General features: G+C 35.2%; 1 protein-coding gene across 2 annotated transcripts in view; it reads right to left on the bottom strand.

The window, feature by feature from the left end:
* DLG5 (discs large MAGUK scaffold protein 5) overlaps window positions 1–23,952 on the bottom strand; it is an 89,975-nt gene that overhangs the window by 4,389 nt on the left and 61,634 nt on the right. Inside the window, exons 11-32 of one of the 2 annotated variants that reach the window (XM_015866802.2) lie at window positions 23,113–23,245; window positions 21,183–21,310; window positions 20,704–20,879; window positions 20,144–20,247; window positions 19,693–19,785; window positions 17,798–18,817; window positions 15,955–16,093; window positions 15,039–15,183; window positions 14,458–14,576; window positions 13,333–13,422; window positions 12,363–12,531; window positions 9,141–9,218; window positions 8,332–8,494; window positions 7,398–7,531; window positions 6,875–7,039; window positions 5,749–5,932; window positions 4,679–4,827; window positions 4,348–4,518; window positions 3,624–3,820; window positions 2,753–2,896; window positions 2,445–2,572; window positions 1,593–1,702 (exon numbers count right to left, since the gene is read on the bottom strand). In XM_015866802.2, the coding sequence (XP_015722288.1) occupies window positions 1,593–1,702; window positions 2,445–2,572; window positions 2,753–2,896; window positions 3,624–3,820; window positions 4,348–4,518; window positions 4,679–4,827; window positions 5,749–5,932; window positions 6,875–7,039; window positions 7,398–7,531; window positions 8,332–8,494; window positions 9,141–9,218; window positions 12,363–12,531; window positions 13,333–13,422; window positions 14,458–14,576; window positions 15,039–15,183; window positions 15,955–16,093; window positions 17,798–18,817; window positions 19,693–19,785; window positions 20,144–20,247; window positions 20,704–20,879; window positions 21,183–21,310; window positions 23,113–23,245 (3,939 nt within the window). The remainder of the gene's footprint in view (window positions 1–1,592; window positions 1,703–2,444; window positions 2,573–2,752; window positions 2,897–3,623; window positions 3,821–4,347; window positions 4,519–4,678; window positions 4,828–5,748; window positions 5,933–6,874; window positions 7,040–7,397; window positions 7,532–8,331; window positions 8,495–9,140; window positions 9,219–12,362; window positions 12,532–13,332; window positions 13,423–14,457; window positions 14,577–15,038; window positions 15,184–15,954; window positions 16,094–17,797; window positions 18,818–19,692; window positions 19,786–20,143; window positions 20,248–20,703; window positions 20,880–21,182; window positions 21,311–23,112; window positions 23,246–23,952) is intronic. The other variant, XM_015866805.2, reaches the window with a different exon arrangement.

The following is a 23,952-nucleotide window of genomic DNA, read 5'->3' as shown; positions in this document are numbered from 1 at the left end:
AGAGCAAGAGTCTTCCTTACATCTTGGAAATTGGGTACAAGCTGAAGGAGAAAGAACACTAGTGCTCCCTACACAGAATCAGACCATGGTACTGCTCATTAAAAAATACCAAGCACTGTGCTAATGGAAAGTGAGAGAATATACATTTCATTTGTGTCCATTTTTCCGTCACCTTATATAAGACACATTGATGAGGCCAGTGTTATATAAACTGTTGTGAATAAAATAAGAAAAAAAAAACATACGAAGAATTGGCAAAAAAATCTTCATTTAGATAAAAACTTGTAGTACTCTTCTTTGAATCAGGCTTTGGTTTCCTAGTAGAGGATTTTGCTTAAGAGGAGGCAAAGTTTATAATCAACTAGAAAGGTCATATAGACACATACTGACCCAAAATAACCATTGTTCCTTATAGAAGTAAGAAATGAAGTAAAATTTTTATTAAAAAAAAAAAAAAAAAAAAAATTATATATTTATATATATTTAAAATTTTAGATTTTTAAAAAATATTTTATATTTATATAAAATATAAAGTGAAGACTGAGAAAAAAAAATGAACACAAACATACACAGAATGCTGATAGAAGTAGTTGTAAACAAAAAAGGCTTTTCAGAAAGAACTTTGCTGTCTGGAACAGGCATTTGCAAGTGCCAATCATCTTAGTTGAAAGCTGTTAGAAAGCTTTGCTTCCTGCCACTTACAATAAAAAACAAAAAAACCCACAAAAAACAGCTTCAATGCTCACTTCTCCATTTTCAAACAGGCTCAAGATATCATGATATGACAGTTCCATTTATCATTCCACATCATCCTACAATCATAATGAAATACACCACAAAACTTCATGTCTTGCTCATATTTGAAATTGGTGATACTTATCTTCTTTATTAAACAGTCCTCACATTTACCTAAAGATCAAGAATATTAGTCTTCAACTTTCAAAACAAAGACAGCAGACGTAAAGCAAAACCGCTTCTTAATACTTATGTAGGGAGATTATGTCACTTTTCTCACTTATGTCAAAAGAAATATAATAAAATATCAGGGGAAAGACTGGGGTTTCTAATTCCCAGATTCTGTTACTGGCTATATTGATGAAAGAAATTACTTAAGGAGCACTGCCTGACTATACCACCGTACACTCACTTTAGGAAAAAGGGTGACTTCCATTGCTGTTTTTACTGGAGAACAAAGGTGTTCAGGTTAAGGATCAATAAAAAAATACGGAAGAGGAAACTCGGCGCATCCTCACACTTAGCCCCACTGAAAAGGATGAAGCTCTTCACTTAATCCCCAATATTATCATGAATCATAACCATATCTATTTTAGAGTTTACTGCAGCAGTTTGACTGAGAATCTGAATACCTCCTTGAGTACACACAGTTTGCTATGATTCACTGAATTGTCACACAATCAAAATAAGTCAAGATCATGTGCTTCACAGGTAGCTTTTGTGAGGATTAACTTCTGCATTTGATATACATTTAAGAATTAAGATATACATTAAGAATTACTAAGATGAAAGAAATAACAAAGACACAATCTTATTTTAATTTAAAATAAACATCACAGAACATCCCTCTGACTTACTTGATTTGTTTAGCATTTTTGTAGCGAATAAAAATTACAATAGGGTAGATATGAACACTGTGGAGTCGTTCGATGGCATGAGGAGCAATGTCAAGCAGACAATGACAATCCTAAGATTAAACGTAAATGAAAAATAGTCATTCAGTTAAAAAGCACAAGCACACCCACAAATCCTCCATTTCTTCCTCTACTTAAATCACAGCAACCTAAGTTACACTAAATGTTTAACATTTAGCAGCCACTGAGCAATTTGTACCCAAAAGAAAAATTAATGAAATGAAAACTCAGGTTGAGATAAATGCAATGCTTTTTTTTTTCTTTTTTTTCTTTTTTTTCTTTTTTTTTTTTTCTCCCCAAATTTAAATACTCATTCATTTCTTATTTCAGAAATCATAAACAAACAAGTGCTGAAGTAATAAGACTGCATGGTTTGGCAGAAAGCTATAAACAATGAATATGTTTTTATTAGTATCTGTTAATTAACCTCTCACCAGGATCATTATGTTCACATTATATGTATGACTGCATTAAGCTGAACTGTTTAAGAAACAAAACAGAACAAGCAACTCAACTGTCATTTTATAGGGAGGTGAAACCAATAGAGACTCTAAAAGAAAAAACTTATTTCTAACTTCGTATAATAATACTGCAAAAGATCATTGAAATTCCTGGTTTCTACAAAGATGGGCTAACATGAAAGTATCTTTAAGCAGTTATACATAATTGCTTAATTATATTTTATTCATTGTCCTGGGAAACAATTTGCTGGACAACGTCAAGACAAAATTTCCACTTTCCCTCCTCCTTAGTGACTACATAATGCAAATTTTACCAAGAACTACCGTGACTCACCTTTTCTGTTATCTCCTTTATTGAAGCAACAGTTGTCACATCAAAATGTCCACTCCTCCGTTTATAGTCTATAAATAGGCAATCCTTCACACCTCTTTCAATGGCTTGTTGGGAAGCTTTCATAACCTCTGTTACATGGAATCAGAAGAGAGTCACTGCTCATTCCTATTTTTTAGGCACAGAACAAGACTAACAGAACAGCCTGTAAATTAAGATTCTTGCTTTCTTCTGCCTTTGTGCTACCATTTAATTCACATACAGATGTTACCTTTTAAGGCAGAAGAAATTAGTGATATTCCCATACTTACCGAGAGGACATCTGCAAAATTTTCCTGGGGATTCTTTGACCAACATGTCTTTCACAGCATCAAGTAATGGTCCTAGAATAAGCACGGGTCTAGGAGAGGTACAGTCCACTTTCTGTACACGCTGATATGCCAGACTTGCAGAATCTACACATACAAAAAACTTAATTATAGAAGCAGACATTATTCTCCTGACATTCTTCAGATAGTGTGGTAATTGAGAAAATAACTTCACATCTGCTTTCCAGGAGAGAAGGGCCTTGAGAAATACAAAAATGCTCACTATATCAATTACTGCAGTTTTCCCAACCTGACAGCTTAAGACAGACTTTTTTTTTTCTTTTTTTTTTAATAACTGAACCTTGCACTTCCTTCCTTTGCTCCTCCCCTCTATTTTTAAAAATGAATCATTCCTGATTTGCATTAATTGTGAACAAGACACATTAGTCACTTAATTTGTTAGGTTATCGAAGGGAGAATTGTAATCAGCACCACTTTTGTACAGCAATAAACAAATTGAAGATTTTTGAGTGTACCCAGGATTTCTGCCTAGATTAAGTGACATAGACAGAAATTGAGTACTTGGAAAGGAAGATGGAAACAATGCATCAAAAGCCATCACTCTGCAAATGAAGCATTAGTATCAATTTTTAGGAATAAACTACAAAAAAACACTTTTTTTTTTTTTTTTTTTGTAAATTTGACAATCTGACTTACTATTTAATCCAGAGTTTTTATCTTTTTCCTCCTACAAGAAGTGTACATTTATCATTTATATGAATACCATCCCGAAAGGTAGGTTATTTGTTAAATATATTGCTGCAGATATTTGAATGCAAAAATATACCCTCTTGAGTATAACAAATGTACTTGCCATCCAAGAACGGGATTGAGTCCGTGCTGATTGTATCAAGAGCCAGCAAATCCTTTCCATCTTTGGAACCACTTCGTTTGTGTTTATGCTTTCTCCTGAAGAATGACCTCCGTGCTGCTGCTGACAATGTCTTGGAAGAGCTATTTTCATCTTTAGTCTCAGACATGCTGTGTCTCCTATAGAATTCCTGATCCATCCTATAGTAGAAGAGTTACAACATGAAGAAGAGACTATTAGAAGAAAAAAAATAAAGGAAAGCAGAGGAACTAAAAAACAAAATATGCAACTGAGTCATAATTAATATGATTTCGGTAACTATTTAAAAATGTTAATTCTTGCATGTCCCTGAACTGTTCCAAGCATTATGCAGTTGTGGTTGATGTAGTCTTACACTAACATAATTGTTCACAGAAAAATAAAAACACTGGCACTTTACAAGAATAAACGCCGTGCCATTGGGCTAGAGCATATTTTTGCTGTGCTTACTCTCACTTCTTGTTCTTGAATTATCTATCACAACAACTTTGAGTGTTATCCATTTTTCATTTATTACTCAGTTTCATTAAAATTGAGTTGGTAATGTATTTAAATATGCCACCCATAAAATGATGTCTGAGAATCAACATCACCTAAAACTGATAGAAGCTAAGAGGTCTTACATCACGTATCATTAGTCAGACAATTTTGAAGACTGAGGTAAGTAACTTGTATAGTTATCACTCACATATATTTACTAGGAATCTGTCCTCTTTCCAGCTTCTGAGCATTTTCATCTAGCTGCCAAGCCATCCAGCAACCAAAGTTTCCTTGTGGTAAAGTATCATCAACATACAAAATATCATCCTTCTTAAAGCTTAGGTCCTGTTCCACCTCTGCCACACGGTCATAAAGTGCTCTGGAAACAAAGACATAAATATGTTCTTTAACTCACCTCTAGGATAAATTAGTAATTTTGAATTTCTAAAATGCAGCAAAACAGATGTACAATCTCTTTCGTGACAATCAGTAATTGTCTTAATAAGTTTACTCTGTCATTACCAGTCAAGCACAAATACCTGATAAAGAATCCATCTCCAGGAAGGTCTTTTATCCTATTAAATTCTTCAATTCTGTACTGAGTTTTTATTTTGATATTTTCTCCAGGTTTCAACATTTCGAGGTAAGCTTCCTCAGCTGTTTTAGTTCGCATATCAATGGATCCATACTGCAGAAACACAAAACCCTTAAGTGTGATACAAATCTTGACAAAAGAATTAGGTGAGCTTTAAAAACACATAAAATGAGTCTGTTTTCTGTAATGGAACACTCTACATAGAAACAAATCTTGCCGCTTAACTATAGCAGTTAGCACCTTAGAATGTCTATCAGGAGTTGCAATAGAAAGCAAAGCCCAAACTGATTGCAGCTGGCATACACCATGAGAGACAGTTCACACTTCTTTTTAGTATTATGGAAGCATAAACTGAGAACTCCAGAATTCAAACATGAAATAATCTATAATTTTTTAAGGGAAAACGGTTGCCTGAGGGAAGTCAGAAACACAATTTCAAAGCAAAGATCTACAGCTGGATACCAGAAGCACAGTCGGAGAATCTCACCACTCAGAGAGTATTAATGTTCACCTGTATCTGAAAAGCTCATTAAAAAAAACAAAACCACAGCATCTTAACAGTCCTGTCAAGTAGAGAAATAGTCTCATGTCAAATAAAGACAGTAGAGTCAAAGACATTTCATAACCTCCCTCGAAGTCTGATTTGAATTTCACTGCGTTAAGCTCAATATTCTTCTGTTTCACAGTATGTTCCATATTCCTGCCTTTGTTGTACATACAGCAATTGTATTCAAGGTTTTCCATTTAGATGAGAATAGCTGTTTATAATTCCAAGTAGAATACATTAGTCTTTCAAACTCAAGCAACCTATGCTCTTGGTGGTAGTTCCCTAGGTCTGTATCATCAGATCTTCATATGCTGCAGTCAGAATAAAGGTTATGCATCATTCTCACAGTTCTCGTGGCAGGCTCACAAAACATCTCCCATTGCAAGACAGCATGATTCTTTGTACAACTGCCTCTATGTGCCATCCTAGACATTTTGTCTGCAGACAGTAAAGATTTCTTAACTTACCTCAAGTATCATATCACCCAAAACTAGCCCATCAGGTCCTTTAGCTGGACTATCATCATCTACATCTGATACAAATATTCCATACAGATTTCCACCACATATCTGGATCCCAAGATCCACTTGGGATTTTTTAACAACAACAGTTCTTGGTTCAGGGGTTCTCTTGTTTGTGTCCACAGGGCCCCTTTTGATAGGAAGAAATAACACATATAGTTCAATTTAAAAACCTGCATGAAGAGTGTACAATCAACTAGCCACCTGAACAATATATGATGGCTACTCTGACAGTAATGCCTCCTATTTTATTATGTTGTTCCACAACAACAGAGACAGATGTTGGTGGTATGGTAGTAGAGGTTGAACCTTCTCACAATATTCTGTTACATTCTGTTGTTGTTCAACAGATGGCAGCAGAGGAGCAGTCTGACAAAATGGCATCTGACATGAAAACACATATGAAGCAAAGGTGTGGAGCTGAATTCCTCCACACAGAAAAAAAAAAAAATCATCCATTAACATTCTCTGATGCATAGAGAACACTTATGGAGATGAAACAGTGGATGTGAGTACAGTGAGGTGCTGGGTCATGTGTTTCAGCAGTGGTGACAGTGATGTGAAAGACAAGTCAATGTTCCAGACAGCCAGCAGTGTTTTACAAGCCTGGCATGCAGGCTCTTGCTTGTCACTGGTGAAAATGCAGAGCTAATGCTGGTGACTGCGTTGAAAAAGAGAGTTTTGTAGTAGACAATTTGCTCCACTCAACAATGTTATTGTGCTCTTTGTATTTGTTGTAGCCTCCACTGAAATAAATACATGGCATTACTCTCAAAGCAACCTATCCATACTTACATAATTAAAATTTAAAATACATTACCTATGGATATAGTCATATGAGACAAACTTTATGTTACTTACAGATCCTTTTAACTAAACCAGTCTCATCTTACAGTTTCTTCACTCCTTGCAGACTTGATCCTTCACTTACAGACCGAAATCATGCAGTTTTACCTTGAGCCCAGCTAGTCTGACTGCTAACTTATTTCAACCTGGTCACAATGTGTACGAAAGTACTTTTTACATCTATTCTGACAATATTTTCTTCATTAAGGCAAAAATTCTTCTGTACCTTAAGGAATTTCGGGGACTTGTGGTCGGTGTAGTTTGTTTGGATGGGGGTGTCATTGTTCCTTCATCCTGTTCACTCACAGTATCAATTATGGAATGATTGTCAGGAGTTGCAGCTCCACTGCCTTGAGGGGTGGAATGATTACTCACAGGTTCTAGGCGAGAACTAATGGGAATAAAAGAATGGAAGGCTAATGGCTAATGTTTCACCAATGTCAAATATTTTTGATGCAAACAAAGTTTTTAATATGTCAAATAACTTACATTATCCTTGTCTTAGAGAAAAATAAAGCTCAATCTTGAGATGTGATCATGTATCAAAATGGGATAAAGAATTTCAATAACTCATATACTTTGTCTATCTAATTTTGGGATACTTTCCAAACTTCTCAACTATTAAAAAAAATGGTTTGAAGTACCACAGTCTCCTAATCCTAAAAAATCATTTTTAATTTCAATTTAATTAATTATACTGAAATAGAAAAGAACATACAGGTGTTATTTTGAAGACCAGCCATCCTTACCTTGATCGTGAATGATTGCCAAGCTGATACATGTGTGGGTTATACTGAGCCAATATAGTAATGGTGTCACACTGTTGTCCAATGATTAATCGAGCCTGTTGCTCTGTAGCATTTCTCAAATTTATTCCATTAAACTACAGAACAAACAAACAAGATGATGTCAAATTTCCAAATGGAAACTAGCAAAATCATTCTTTCAGTCTCCTAATCAGTTCAACATTTAAATGCTGACTTATTTCAGTGGGAGTAAATAGGATGATAGATGTGCTGTAATGATTCTTAAGTGTCTGAACTCCTTGCAAGGAATTGCTTATTTCATAATTTGGTATCCCAAGCATGATTTTAAAATCCTTCTACTAATGAAAGATGTAACTATTTTGTACAATCTTATGATTTGCTGTAGCTGATTATAGGCAAGTTGGTTCAGAATATTGATCAGAAAAAAATCAGGACTTAAAAATAAATTTATATCCATAATCCATTCAGGTCCATTTTTAGTCATTCACACACTGTGCTTCAACAAAAACATGCACAACTGCATTCACAAAGCAACTCTACACATTATAAAACTGACTTTCATATATTTATTTAGTGCTTCAGGCCAGAATATTAATGCAGCTCATCTAACTGAGTTTTTTTTAAACCAATAATCCCAGGTATGGATACAGCAAAAAAATTGTAGCACAAAACTCTACAAGTTAACTGTGTATTTACTTATCCTGGAGAATGTGACTTTGGGACTGTTTTGATTAAGTACCTAAACTAGTTAGTTCACAAGCAGCCACTAACATTCACACTTACTGGACTATCACAATACAAAATAACTGCTATTTCTCACAACACACAAGCTTTCATGACGTATTCTTTTGAAAAATGTAGTTATTTCTGGACTCACACAAACAGATTAAAAGTCATAAGAATAGTAAGCAATTACCTCTAGTAACTGATCACCGTACTCAAGTCCAGCTTGATGTGCAATGCTCCCACCTGTTACTTTAGAGACAAATATTCCACCATTTTCTCCGCTCACAATGGAAATTCCTAGTGGCTCAGAACCCTTCTGCACTTTAACATGACGTGGTTCTTCCATGTAGGGCCTTTTAGAGGAGAAGGTTAAAACTGATTTGGACAAAATCACACTTAAAGCCATAATAAAGTCAGATTTATACAAAGCACTTTATGGCTGTCTAAGTTGCAATAAAAAAAAGTTACTTAAAAAAAAATTACTGTCAACTGCTGTAAATGCATTCCTTTAACACCATGCAATGTACAGTGGCAGAATTAAATGTATACCAATTACACAACTGCTATAAAGCGTTATGGTAAATATGAATTACAAATAGTATGGTGGGGAAGTTGGTAGGAAATAAACTTCCAAATCCATATTATATAAAAGTAATTTAGCAACAGTATATAATATGTAATTTACAAACCATATTCCAGAAAGCTATGTGACTATTACAAATGCTGGGAGTCTTTACTGGCCATGAAAATAAATACCATAAATGATGAAACGATAAATTAAAGAAAAACAATGCACAATATCAGATTTCATATTTATATGCAGGGAAACATAAATTAGTAATGAAAATTAAGCAGTTGCAAACTCAAGCCATTAAGACAGCAGTTTGCATGGTATCATTACAATTACCATGCAAATTCTCCTCAGGGCAATTATCCAAACGTAAAATAGCACAAAGTGCGCAATACTGCTTGCGAAGGACAACCTTATATCAGGCCAACCTCAAACTCCTTAGTGATGAGAACCTAGGCCTAGGAGCCACAGGGATTCTCAGAAAAGACCTATTACGGAACAGATATCTGAAAGATGGAGAAGATTTGAGAAGAAAAGAACACTTAGAAAGACACACAGTAATACAACACCAGTAAGTATAACAAGAGAATGGATCTTTTGAAAGAAATCTCTGATATGTTCCCCTTTCCTCCCCTCATACAAACAGGGCTAGTCCCTCTACAGTGTGTATAAACAAGGAGGAGCATCCTAAAATGTGCTGGTTCATGTTGTGATATACTCAACAGAGAATATACTGCAGGTGTTCAAAATGGAGCTGCTTGGAACAGTGGTATATTTAGGTCCCACTCACAGTGACTGCAGGTCTTGGCAGCCCTTCTAGTACGTAATTTTAAATGCATTATAACACTTTTCATAAGCATTAGTAGGAAGGTCTTCTTTCCTAACATGTGATTATATCAAATAGATATTCCCTATGCCGTGCAGACTGTTCCAATTAAATGCTGCTGTTCAGATACCATATGAGTTAAAGGAAATTAATTGCTACTAATGTATGTAGCAAATGAAGGGTGCTTTTGGAAAGAGCAGGATTTGGGGAACATATGAGGGGAGGGAAGAGGACACAAATTCATAAACTATGCTTAATGTTTCAGCCTTTGAAGGTAAGCATCTGGCAGCCTTCTGCAGCAAGGGCATAACAACTTGTCAGCTTATTACGATACAAAAGAAAAACTGTCAAAAAAGAATGCAACTTTGAGACATAATCTTATCACATCAACATCACTATTAGAGGTAATACCTACCCCTGGAGCTTGCCTATCAGTGCACATAGATATAGCAGTTTTGAGTTATTCTGTGTGCTATAAAACACACAGGACCAAAATCACTAATGTTGTCAGTGTTATATACCAAAATTTTCTTACTATGAGCAAACTAGAACCAAAGCTGCCTCTGCTCTTTTTCTTTTTTTAAATACGTATAGTTTATCTTATTTGAATCATGCTAACTCCCAGAAGACTGGCACATATAAACTACTTTTAAAACTTATTATGAATATGTAAGTCAAGGAGTAATGTGAAGTTTTTATCACAACGTGATTATATACTAATGGGTCAAAATAAAATTTGTCAAGGCCTAATAGCTGATTGAATACTAGAACTATATTTCTGTTACCTTATGTTTCCATCTACCACATGCATTTTCCATTTGGACTGGAGTGAGTAAGAATCATACCCACACACTTTGCACAGGATTGTATCTTAAGATTTTAGTACATACAAAGTGAAAGGTAACTAGTAATGCATAAAGTAGGGAAACAAGAATAAAAGTAAAATGGAACGGTAACATTAAAAATGTATCTTACTTGGTAAGCAGTGTTTTTAAAAACAAATGAAGCACTCTTGTACAGTATTCAGACTGCCTGCCAGAATCACTAAATACTGCTTAGAAAAAAGTTGTAATTAATCACATTTCTTTACATTTCATTTACACTGGCTTTCCTAAAAACAAACAAACAAAAAACAAAAATAACCCCCCACCCCCCTCCCAAAAAAACCCCAGCAGAACAAAAGCTTAAAAAAAAAAAAATCTGTATTGTATGACATGGGGAAAGGCCGAGCAAACTGCATACATTTTGTGGGGAGGACAGGTGACAGAAAAAACAACCATTTAAAGATGCTATCTAGGCATCATCACACATTTGTTTCGGATACATTTAATTCAGATGTACCTATTTTAATAATAGTTTTTGTATTTGTGGTGTGTGTGTTTCTTTTCCTGAACAAAATAGCATTCAATTCTTTACTGAGGGAGTCATCCAGACTTACACATGGTACACTAAGAATAAAAGGGTTGGAGTCTGACTGTACTTTGATCTTCAGATCAATATTAATAAAAATTGTTAATTCCCAGAGACAAGAATGTGCATTTTATACTGACAGAGCATTATAAGTGTATAAAAAAAACACCACCAACAACCTAGCTTTTGCCACTGAACGCTATAAATAATCATTAGTCATGTGAAAAAGATAATAAATTGTGACTTGGAATGTGCAATTGACAAGTAGAAGAACATTCATATAAGAGAACAAACATAGTACAAAAGTGAAAAAGAAGAATAAAAGAATGAAAACCCACAAAGACCTCTTCCATTCCCTTTCAAATTCATACAATGTACACAGTATACAGCATCACTGCAATAACTTAGTTACTGATTCTTTAAACTACACAAAAAACATTTCATGTAACATTTTATGAATAGCTTTTTATTACTACCATCAAACTTAAATACAGCATATCCTTATTGCTTTATTCACATTCTTGTAGACAGTCCTTTTATACAAGTTGAGGAATACAAAAGAGTCCTGAAGTCCACATAAATGTAATCTATTCTAGCACATTATAAATTTTCACTGCCTGGAAGACATTAAGTTGTCTCAGTGTAAATAAAAGTCTGCATCAGATTTGTGTCTTACTGTCCAATGCTTTGAGTTCATACAAACTGTTTCATATATTCAGTCAAGCCAGATAGTGATGACCAAGATTGATACCATAAACAATAAATCTTGAATGTATTCATAATGAGATTAAAAGTCATTAACAAATTTCATAATCTTAAGAAAACGATAATATAGGTTCAAACTGTGAAAGCAGCTATGCACAGACTTCATACTACTGCTAGTAGTGGTCCAGGTATAGCCAAGGGAATTACAGTTATAGTATAAAATAGATTATGTACATATGGATATATTCTTACAGTTACTATCTCATTTTTATTTATCTGGCTGAACTGAATCAAGGCACAGTGGTTAGAGCACATATTGTACAATACTAAGGCAGTTAATATTTAACTATCAAATATTATTAGGTATTTTATTTAGTTTCTTGAGTACAGAACAAGCCTATCCATAAATAAGCATCTGAGGTAGCTCAAGTGAATATGTCTCAATTTAGACTGCATTTGGCATTGCCATTAATCTAACATGAAAAAAAAGGAAATATTTAAGAAATTCCTTATGCTCCTGAACTCAAGACAAACATCTCTATGTACTTCGTAAAGAAAAGAAAAACATTCAGTAAAAGGAATTCAAATGCATCACTGTGCCTTCATATCTGCCATTTATATCAACTGTTCACATTCCTTCTAGGGCAATAAATACACAATATCTTGTTGGACACATTCCTATAAAAAACAAATAATGTGGGGACCTTACCTATCTTTTCTACGCTCTCCAGCAGATACTGGGCTAATGGAAATTCTAGGTAAAGTAGAAAGGGAGTTCTGAGATTGGCTGCTGGCAAAGGAAGATGTTTCCAAGTTAAGAGGTGACTGTGGAGGAGTAATCAAGCTGGGACTGCTACATTCAGAGTGTGACAATGAGCCTACAAAATCAAATCAAAAGAAAAGCATAAAATCAGGTTAGGTTTTAGTGTCCTGCATTTGTCATAATTCAGAGATCTACAGAGATATATGGAATGATACTCTATGTAACTGACCAAACATTTGCTAGCAATCTGTTAGAGCTAAGAAACCTGCTTTCTGCCTTAGGTAACCAAACTCAGACTTTGCAAATGCACTCTGCTTAGTGTCTATATATTAAATATGTAATTTATAAACATGCATACCCATATTGCCATTCTTACCATAAAGAGCTGGTACAGAAATGGAACAAACATTGAGTAGTTTGTTTCCTCTGAAAAAGCTACAAAAACAAATCTCAAATTGCTAATTACGAAATAAAAAAACACCATTTCTAAGAATTATATTTGCTCGGTTAGAGAAGAAACTGCAGCCAATCCATTAGGACTATGAAATATTTGAATAATAATGGCAACTAACAGTTGCCATTTACACTAATAGAAATCTTAACATTCAACCAGTAATACAATAGCATGCAAAGTAACACACTTAAATAATTTTAAAAATAATGCAAGTAATTTCCCTGTCAAAACACTCAAGACCTCATTCCAGAATAAAACTGCAACACATCTCAATAGTTACTTCTTTGTTTAATTTTTCCCAGCACATCATGTCCTAGAATCAACTGAGAGGAACTGCCCTTTGTTAGAAACTTTTTTTTAATTTACCTTGTAGCAAAATGTGTTTAGATTTTTGAGCAACTTCATTCAGTAACTCACAAAGCTTTGAGCTGGAAATAGTGAAGATACTACAAATAAAATTACCTCTGTCAGAGCCCATGACGGACCTTGGATATCTTGGCGTTAAAGGGATCTTAATCCTTTCTGTTCTGTATTGCAAGTTACTTGAAGAACCTATTTTTAGAACAACAAAATTAAAACTTGCCAAATTTTAAAGGAATAACATGAAACAAAATATACGTTTATACTCTACTTTTCATTGGAAAAGCAAAAAAATGGGCTCTGAATTTCTGCAGAAGCATTAATGATTATTCTAATATACAATGCACCTAATATACTTCTGGTAAGTAGCTACATGGTGCAATGTGCAAGCTATACAGTGCATACGTACAGTTCATTCTTCATTGAAAAATATTTTAAATATTTTGGATATAACTGCAATTTACCTGAAGCCTAAGCAAGAAACTAACAGTTGAGGGTATTAAGAATCCATGGGACTTGACAAAAGGTATTTAAAACATTTTTACTATATTCTGCTAGGATGAAGACATTATTCCCTGGCACTGTTTCCAAACTGCTGTGACTTTTTGTTGCTATTGTAGCTACAAAGCTGCTGTGCTCTATTCAAACACAAGTGAAATGATTGACGGAACTCAGGAACACATGCATGCACAAAAAAGTAGTACATAATTTAAACTGCAAGAATTTGTACAATGGTAAAATGTTTAAACAAAACATACGTTTCCTTTGGTACTATTAAGATACACATAAATGTCCATGTCTTAAATGTCTATCAAGTAAACATAACAGTAACTTATTTCCAAGAAGATGATTTAAAGTATGTCATTATTTTTTTGTTCTGCATGCTCTTTCCTTTTCTCACCTCCGCCTCTGTGAACCTCAAAAATAATTTGGCTGGACATTCCATCTTTATGAGAATATTTCCAAATAGTAATAGAAATCAAAAGGAGAATTTTGCATCACTCACAAATAATACTTCAAAGAGACTATTGAGAGTAAATTAAACAAGTTTACTTCCAGGGAACAACACTGGACATAAAACTAGAAAAACGAAGCAAAGAAACACAGGAAACCTTCTAGGCTTTGCAAGCTTAGGCAATTCCATAAATCACAAAAATAAGGAACTTTCCATTTATTGTTATTCTCCCGTATACAAGAGTCTCACATGAAATAAATCAGAAAAGTTACCAAGTCTTGCACTGGATGGTAATGAATTTGAGCCATGAGCTCTTGTACGTGGATTTTCAGAGTATTCATTGGTGTGTTTGTGACTCAGGTCCAAGCTCAAGCGACCTTGATGCTGGGCACTACATCAAAGCAGAGAAGAGGGCAACAGTCAGAACCGGGCAAAGTATCTCAGCGAACAGTAAACTGGCAAATGGACAATTCTAATTATCCTTATCCTCAGTAAAATGAATTCTCCTCTCCTTTTCATTTTGTAATTGCCCTCAGAGGAAAGAGAGCCTCAAGTGCTTTAGAAAAGGCGGAGAGACTTCAAATATTTTATTCAGAAAGACTTGAAAAAAAAAAAAAAAAGTTACAAAATAGTAGATTAAAATAGTAATTTCTTCGGCATTTAGTCAGCAGAAAAGGAGGGAAAGACAAATGATCAGTTTCAGAAAGACATGAAAACAGCTGGCAAATCACGGTATTGAGAAGTTTGAATCTAACAGTACAACACTGTTTCACTCCACACTGAACAAACCAGTACTTGAACGAATTTCATCCTAACATGAACAAAAACTTAAGGTGATTTAAGTTCAAAACACCTGGGATGCAGATGTTGATGGCATATTTGGCTGGCAACAGATGGGCAATTGTTGGTATGTACTCTGTGGCTCCATGCAGTATAGATGGGATTTCGCATGACCGCAGTTACAGCAGGGCATGGTGCTAAGCTTCTTGGTACAGTACCTGTTTAAGATGATAGAAATACATTCTTACCAGCATTGCTAGCATTTTTGGGTGCGCTGCTTCTGAGACTCCTCTTCAACAGCTTAAAATCTCAAACAACTGTTAATCTTTAATTTAGATAGACTAAGATCACAACCATTCTATCTTATATACTCCAAGAATGTTACTCCCAATAGGCAGAAATTAATGTGTGACACTTACTGAATATCAAGTCTTTTTGCTTTAAAGTACTTCAGAAGCTGACTGTAGGTAACAAGTGGGCTGCAGCCACTCACTGTTCACGTTCAAAAACTATAGAAATCTTATTTGTCTACCTAATGCACAGGCTACACCTTGTTTACCACTAATACATTCAAAATTCCTGTGCAACACAGAATCAGCTGAAACAAATCCTTCAGATGGGAATTGCTCAGTTTTTTTGATGGTTCTCAAATAGACTACACTTCTTTACAGTCCAGAAACTGAAAATATCACATATAGATTATACCAGAACAGGAAAATACTTTTTGTATTTCATATTTGTTTTGCACTTATCCTGACTGATATGGACAGATTCCTTGCAGCATTCTGAGAAAGTAAATATGAGTTACCTAATTCCAGGGTATATATTTAGAATTACAAGATTGTTACTGAGCTTATTTCTGGAATACAGTAATTAACAGGGTGAAATTTTACAGTTAGGATTCAGGACCTCAAAAAAGAAGTCCATGCTAGACATCTCTGTGTCTTAAGCAAAAAGAGACACTTGCCATCCACATCAGTATTGCTCACCTGATGACATGCCTCCAGCACACAAGGTGGAAGGCACAAAGCCATCACTATGCCTAGCAGAACGTTTTGGTGAGTACGGTGCCCATTCCTGCAGCTCTGGAGACAAGTGTTCCTCACTAGCTGGTGTATATTTCTGTACCTACAAAACCAGAAAATTTGATAAAAGGCAGTTGGAGATACAGTGGTTAAAAACCCTCAAATTCCATAGGCAGGAGTCAACTTCAAACTATTCAGTATGTATTCCAGAATAAGCTTGCCACCATTTAACATGACAGTCCTTGTTGCATCTTTACTTCATCTTCCACGAATATTATTCAGTTCTACCCCTTCTTCCTCCACCCTGTTATTATTTTGTAAGCTTTCTAGGCCAAAGTTTGAAACTTATCTGATATGCTTTCTATCAGCACAGTACACCTGAGTTACATTTCTCCTTCTAAATACTGCTTTCACTGAACACTTAAAAGTCTAGATCTCATTCTTCAGCACATGTACTCTCATGTTACTTTAGCCACTACTGCAAATTTTACCAAACGAGAGTAAGCTAATAAGCCACAAAGTATTTTCCTCTAAGCCTGCATTTTGAGATACATGTGGAACAACACCTTCGGCATAACAATACAGGTTGTGGAGACACTGTAGTTTCTGTTCTGTGCATAACAGACACTGGTGTGTCAGCTACTCTCCCCAGCTTTGTACCATCAGCAAATGTTGAGCAAGACCAGACCCAAACCTATTGTAGTTTTGGTACACAAAGATCATTCCGTTGAAGTCATTTTCAGAATGAATGGTGTCAACTCAGAGGCACAAAACCACCACTGTTCCCAGTCAACAATTTTAGAATTAAAGCCCTAATTATTTTTGTAGACACTGGAGAGAATCTGGGGGAGCTGGAAAAAAAAATAAACATAGAACTTAGACTTAATTTAACCCTAGAGATGGAAATGCACTAATAGCTCAGGTAACCCTGAAGAAAAAAAAAAATTTTTTTTAAGTCTGTATTATAATTTTATCTTTCTCCATAGACTAACCCCTATACCATTTTTCTGGCATGACAAGGTACAGAGCAGGAAAGATAAAGAAAATGATATTCTAAGTCATTTTGATGTTGATTAGGTGCAAGGAAAAATAACTCTTTAAAACTTGAAATTTCAGATGGCAAATATATATAGCACTTTTTTTCAAACTGAACAAGCCTGAGATGGTGGACTCGAAACTACATTATTGACTACGCCACTTCATCTAATGTGGTCAGCTAAATTGGCTAGTCATCCTAGATCACAGAGAATTTTTTTGTCCACCTTCCCTGGTAGGCTGTTACACAAAATCTCCACAGTCAAATTTATTTAAACGAATGCCATATCTACTTTGAACAATGTTGTTAAGTCACATTCTTACAAACAGTCCATCTCTATAGTGCAATGAGTCTAATGCCTGGCCAATTTCAAATAACGTTAGCACTTATGTAGATGCACAAAATAAAAAATGTCACTGTGAATGGTAAACCTTTTTCCCCTAATCAGTAGATTGAGTCAAAGAGATTTCTGAAAAGAAGCCCTAATAGAGCTCTGACTTACAGGAAAGAGCCCTAATCATCCATCAGAAAACAGTGAAAATCAAAAGGTAGGTACAAAACAGAATCCTATCATTCTGTTTGGTGGTTTTGTATTTTGTGATAATGCAACAACTCAGCCAGGAGTAGCTCCTCTGGGGCCTTGAATTTTGTGAAGACTTAGTTTCTCCTGTTAGGATATGTAACTGGGTACACAAAAACACTTTTGAAAATATTCACATCAAAGCAAAAAAAACCAACAAATAAACACAGATTTTCGCAGCAAAATTCTACCTGAAGTGCAGGATTAGGAATGGGCATAGGGGTCATTTTATGTCTAAGAGCAGGAGCAGATTTTGGCCTTGGCCTTTTTATCTCTGGCTCTTCAACTCTTTGAAAGCCAATGTCATCTTCACAGGATTTCCTTGAAGAGAGATGAGTACAGTCAATTCCCTCCTCACGATAATAATTTCCAGCATTCCTGCTGCGCCCCTTGAGAGTAGCAGAGTCTTGTTTAAGTGCCAAGGAAACTGGAGCTTGGGCAGTGGCTGGGCTGGTAGGTGGTGATCCAGTTGTTACTGTAGACTCTGATGCAGAGCTTGCCTGCTGTTTATGCTTAAATTTGATGGAGTCACTTCTCTTAGGAGGAGTTGGAGGAGTTGAAGCCACTTCAGCTTTTGATGGCTGAGGTGAATGGCCTGTCACCTGATTTGGAGAAAGGTACTCTAGCTTAGGAGGAGTTGGAGGTCTTTTGAAAGTGTCAGGGTCAAAGATAGATTTCCTTTGTTTTGGCTTTTTGTATACAGAAAACTTTTCTGTTTCTGTTGCTGAGATATTAACCATGACTTTTGGCCAGGTACCACCACTATGCTTAGTACCATGTCCTTTATCAAATGCAGTCTCAACCACCATACAGTCATTTTCTGTAGGTTCATAAGGCAGCCTCCTGTTGTCCAAGTCAACAACTCCATAGCCTCGATCCCCATATGTCTCTGGGTTGAAGGAGCTGAGACTATGTTCTGAATTACTGTGGCAACTGTGCACTGTGTTCCTACGAGAGTCTACTCGTAATGTGTTATTAGGGAAGGGTTTGTGATCACAAAATGAATGACTGCCCTGATCACTCTGGTCCTTCTTGACATCCATGATATCTGGATTGAAAATATCAGTCTGTGTTGAGCTGTTGAGTTTCAGATTTCTTTTGTTTTGGGCTTGTATCTCTGATGCATGAACCCTACAGTTTGATATTTTTTCTGAATCCTTCAGATTTTCAAATATATTTTGACCACTCCAAGAGGAACTCTGGGGAAAAACCTAAAAAAGAACCAACAAAAATTAAAAAGATAACAACAATGAAAATCCACCACATAACAACCTTAATTAAGTCTGATTTCTATTTAATTTCTACTTAGCACAAACTATATTCTAGGCTCCTCTATTTACCTCAACCTGAATGGAGATCTGTGTATGCATGGATGTTTGGGAAAAAATTCATAAAATAAAGACGGATTTTTCTCTGCAACAATTTCAAAAGGGTAACTCTATGTGGTGGCTGAAGCACTGAACAAACAGCAAAAGGACTTCCATTTTACTTCTGTCTCTGTTCAATGACACTAGTAATCATTCTTCATTGCCCACTGCCTCACAAACTTTTCATCTTTTTTAGTTTCTTAAAAACTCAAGCTCTCAGAAGCTGGAGTTATCACTGACTAAACCTTTGTGACAGGTCCAGAGTAACACAAACAATATTTTTATAACACTAAGTCTGAAGAAGAACTAGTACTTATCCCTGATGACAGAGTTCAGTTTTCTGCACAACTACCTCCTGGCCAGGAGTAAATTGTAGTCAGGAAACAATTCATCTTTCATGAACATAACTGCTGCAGCTCTGAAGCAGGAAGCATTAAGCAAGAACTGTGCTGACAGTCATTTTGTGTGACCAGTAAACAAATGAGAAAAAAAAAAAAAAGAAAAAAGCAGTAAATTTTTTCTTTCCTAACAGAAGCCACAATATCCTTACTCTGGAAATAACTATTTAGTGTACCATCAGTGAAATACATCCAGATGATGTTGTTATTAGCAAAGACTTTCCCATGGTGATATGTTCAGTTTTAATATACTCCTTCCTTAACAAATGAAATAAATCTGCTAAAGAAAATTAGAAGATTAGTTTAGCTTTTCCTACCCACCTTCAACAATGAGAGGGTAAGGGAATCCCTGCAGTTTCGTAGCAAAGCTTCACATTCATTAAGTGACTTATTATCTAGTGCAATGCCATTGATCTGCATACAAAAACAAAACAAAACAAAAACAAATAAACAAGAAACAAAACACAACTGAGATCCATAAAACAAAAGCAGCAGACAGGGAGCACCTAAAGGTATCAATCTCTGAGGGAGAGAAAACATAGTTTTGTGTGTCATGCTTATAACAGATGTCAGGTTGACCATATCACGCATTTACCTGTTCTCCACTAGAAGTTTAGTCCTATACATTTTTTATTCCTAGCAGAGATACAGTTTAGCAACACGTTTGATTACATAAGACTTTATGCATTTGTACTTCCATAGTAATCACATTTAGTTTCACAGAAGCTCACAAATAAATAAATAAAAATCAGAAGAAGGTATTCAGACTTACAGCAATTATTCTATCTCCCACAGTAAGGGAACCCTCTTTGGCAGCTGGGCTTCCAGGCACAACAGCAGCAACAAATATTCCATTTTCTAGGCTAACCCCGCTATCTGAAATTCACAAAATAAACGTTAATTTACTCCTGCAATTCAAATAAGTAGCAAAAATAAGTACAAATCTGATGTGCATGCAGGATAAAAAAAAATACAACTACCAAACCAAATAAGCTTCTCAATCTCTAACAACCATTTCAGTGAAAGAAGAAAACATGAAAATAGGGACATGGAGTATCCCAGAACTTAATGTGATCATACAGACTAGGACTGACTGGTGGATTTAGTTAAACAGAACTAAGTATGAAAATAAAACTCATTATATTTATGGAATAAACCTATCACCAATACAATCATTTTTATCTTGATGAAAGCAATTCAAGAAAATCCCTATCTAGGGTTGTAACAGCTGAAATGAGTTTTAAATAGAAGCTCAGAACATCTACAACAATTTCAAGACATTGTCACATGGACAAATGGGTTCTATTTACATCCAGCCTTTATATCCATTACCTTTATGCCCAGAAACATTGATATGAAGTGGTGTTATCACTCGCCCACCCAAGGACTTCCTTCTTCGAACCACCATGTTAATAACACCTCCTCCATTTAGAACTGCTTTTATAACTTGCTTTTTATCCTTATTAGTAAGATCCACATCATTTATCTTCAGCAACCAATCATTTACTCTGGCAGATAAATACAAATAGAAAGGCAACAGTTATAAGCATACTTTGCTGGATATAGCGTATGCATAATATTCAGGAAAAGGGATACAATGGAATTTATATCTTAAAATGCTAATCCTCAATTATCTAAATATTTTAGGTTTTTGTCTTGTCAGTGCAATTTCTTCATCAATATTAATAAAGTAGACGTGGCCAATGATAAAAAAAAAACATTAAAGAACAGTAAAAATGGAAGACTTCACAATATGCTCAATATTTTGTTTATGATTAATAAAAGACATACCTTCCAAAGTAAGACCCTACCTTAATCGACCATCCACAATACTTCCTTTGTCTACTTTGGTAACAAAGATCCCACAGTCTCCAGGAAAGTATGGTTCGTTCACACCTTCTGCCACATCAAAACCAAGTGCTTTCAAGTCCATATCGTCCTAATAAATGTTATTAACAAGAGACTCAACTGTACTCACAATTATACTGTGCCTCTGCCTGTTCACAAGAGGCATTTCTTCAAGCTTCTCTTATGTCATTATATTTACAGGGTGTCTACTACAGGTAAATTCTAGTATTTTGTACTTAAATACATAAGCTCACAGTTTCATCAGGCATAAGACTGTCAGGCATTATGACAATCATTCTGTCTCAGTTTAAAACTGAAATAATGTGTTAAAGGAACTCTGCTCAAAAGCAAGTTCAGACAAGCACAACCTGTTTTAATGCATGATGCTGGATGTGTCTTGAGAGGACAAGTATGTGTTTCCCTAGAACAGGCATCACTGAGGAAGAAAGCAGTTATAGAGGTAATAAAGACAGCATTTTATCTCAGCAATATATTCAGGAAAAAAAAAAAAAAAAAAAAAGCTTAAATATGGGTAGAGACTAGAACTAAGTAGGATCAAAATTTTTAATATTATGTGAAACTGAATCTAAACATAGATGTTATATTCTACCACCTCTGGCCCAAAAGAGAATCTAAAATGTGGAATGTTGTAACTAACTTTGACAAATCAATTGCTGAACTGAACTGGAAAATGTTAATTTAATGTTTACTTTGGTAAATGAGTAGGTCAATGGAAAAAATAAGATTGGTTAAATAAGATTCACTGCATCCAACTGATAAATTGCTTATTTGCAGTGTTAAATAATACTCTTAAAAATTAGGAAATTCTATTTCAAATCAACTGGGCCTAAAATATACGAAAATACTCACGATTCCTCTGTTCTACATAAGGAGATCATACAGAAATTAGTAGGGCTGCTGGAAAATAAAGATAGTACAGCAGCACTGTGATCTCAGAGCTAAGTCAATATTATTTCTCCCATTTTTGAGCTTAGTGATTATGTAGAACACTGGCATAAGCAGACAGGTCATGCTAAAGCAAAAATAAAATGACTTAGATTTATTCATATGCTGGTAGGTCAGCAAGGATTTCCTCATGTATCCTATCAAGGTTGGCACAATATCATTACTATAATAATTACGCTGTTCTGAGTGAAACACAGCCTGGAAGACTGTGCGTATGTTCTACAGGGTTAGAAAATGACCACTAGCAAACAGTGAGATGCATCTATCAAAATCTTTAAATAGAAAAGGATACACAACTTGAATAAAGAACAATGAAATGCAAGCTCCAGACTACAATGAGGAAAAATAAAAATAAATACTACTAGAATAATAAAAGGATGTAGAAGTTTTCTTTACAGTGTAGGAAATTAACATACTTTCAACCCAGATGTCTAAACTGAAGGGTGATGCTGCACTAAAATATATGTTCATCAGAAACAAATATTTGTATTAAAATTTCTAACAGCTGAATTTGAGCAGGAAGAGGTGAAACAGTTTCATGTTAGTCCTTAACTATTCTATGCACAGACAATAAATGATGTTGCCTCAAAGTAGATGCTAGCATTCCCATCACATCTTATGTTCACACAATATAACAGCCATTTCTGTGATAAATCACCTATTTTAAGAATACAGTATTTATCTTCACAAAAGGGAGAACTATTTTCATTAATATTTAGTATGAAAAAAAGAAAGTTCATATGTTAACAACATGTTTTTGTCAAATTGTTTCATCTAGATGTTATTAGAAATGTGCCTGGTTCCTATCACTACAGAGAATTAAAAAACACCACATTATTTTTTTTGACATATTTGGCATCAAGCTGTTATAACAGACATCACAACTGATGAATATACAAAATAATGCAGTTAGCATTTTTTACTTACTCTGTCTTTTTCAAATTCCACTACTTCTGTTTCCCACTCCAGAGAATCTGTGTCTATGGCTGAATCATGGGAACTATGGGCCATCAATTGACGGAATCTGGCCTCCTTTTCCAACTGATTCTCCATCTTCTCTCTAAGGAAATAAAATACTTATATACATAGACAAGCCTTTTAAACAAACTGATGCATAGCATTATTTTCCTTCACTTTCCTTTCATCATATATTTCCTTTACTAGGAGAGTGGTGAGGTCCTTGAACAGGCTGCCCAGGGAGGCTGTGGATGCCCTGTCCTTGGATGTGTTCAAGGCCAGGTTGGATTGGGCTCTAGACAACCTGATCTAGTAAATGTGGAAGTTTGGTGGCCCTGCCAGGCAGGGGGGTTGGAGCTTCATGATCCTTGAAGTCCCTTCCAACCAGGGGTCATCCTGTGATTCTGTGATTATAACTATGAGATGTTTTCTAACTAAAAAAATCCAAGCTGTGCCAGAGAGCTGCCCTCTGCTCCCATTTTTCCAGTATCCTTTGGCTACTGCTGAATAATTTCATATTCTATATATGAACCCACTCTTATGTTGTTTGCATTGCTTTTGTATAGCTGTCACGTACAACTAGAATTCCTACCTGACTCCTCCAAAATGCATCTAATTTACTATCAGATGAACTGCAACTGTGTGCTTACAAGTACGCATAATACCAAAAGCAAAATCTCCTCGACAAATTATTGAGGTAACATATAACGTTGTTTGTTTGTTTGTTTGTTTTGCATTCATAAACTAATGAGATTACAGTTGAGAGGAACTAAATTGCAATTAATCCAACTTCAGTGAAAGTTAAAGTGT

This window comes from Coturnix japonica, chromosome 6 (assembly GCF_001577835.2).
Source record: "Coturnix japonica isolate 7356 chromosome 6, Coturnix japonica 2.1, whole genome shotgun sequence".
Classification (NCBI taxonomy): Eukaryota; Metazoa; Chordata; class Aves; order Galliformes; family Phasianidae; genus Coturnix; species Coturnix japonica.
Note: the sequence above shows the minus strand (reverse complement) of the source record. Positions and strands in the feature narration are given on the sequence as shown.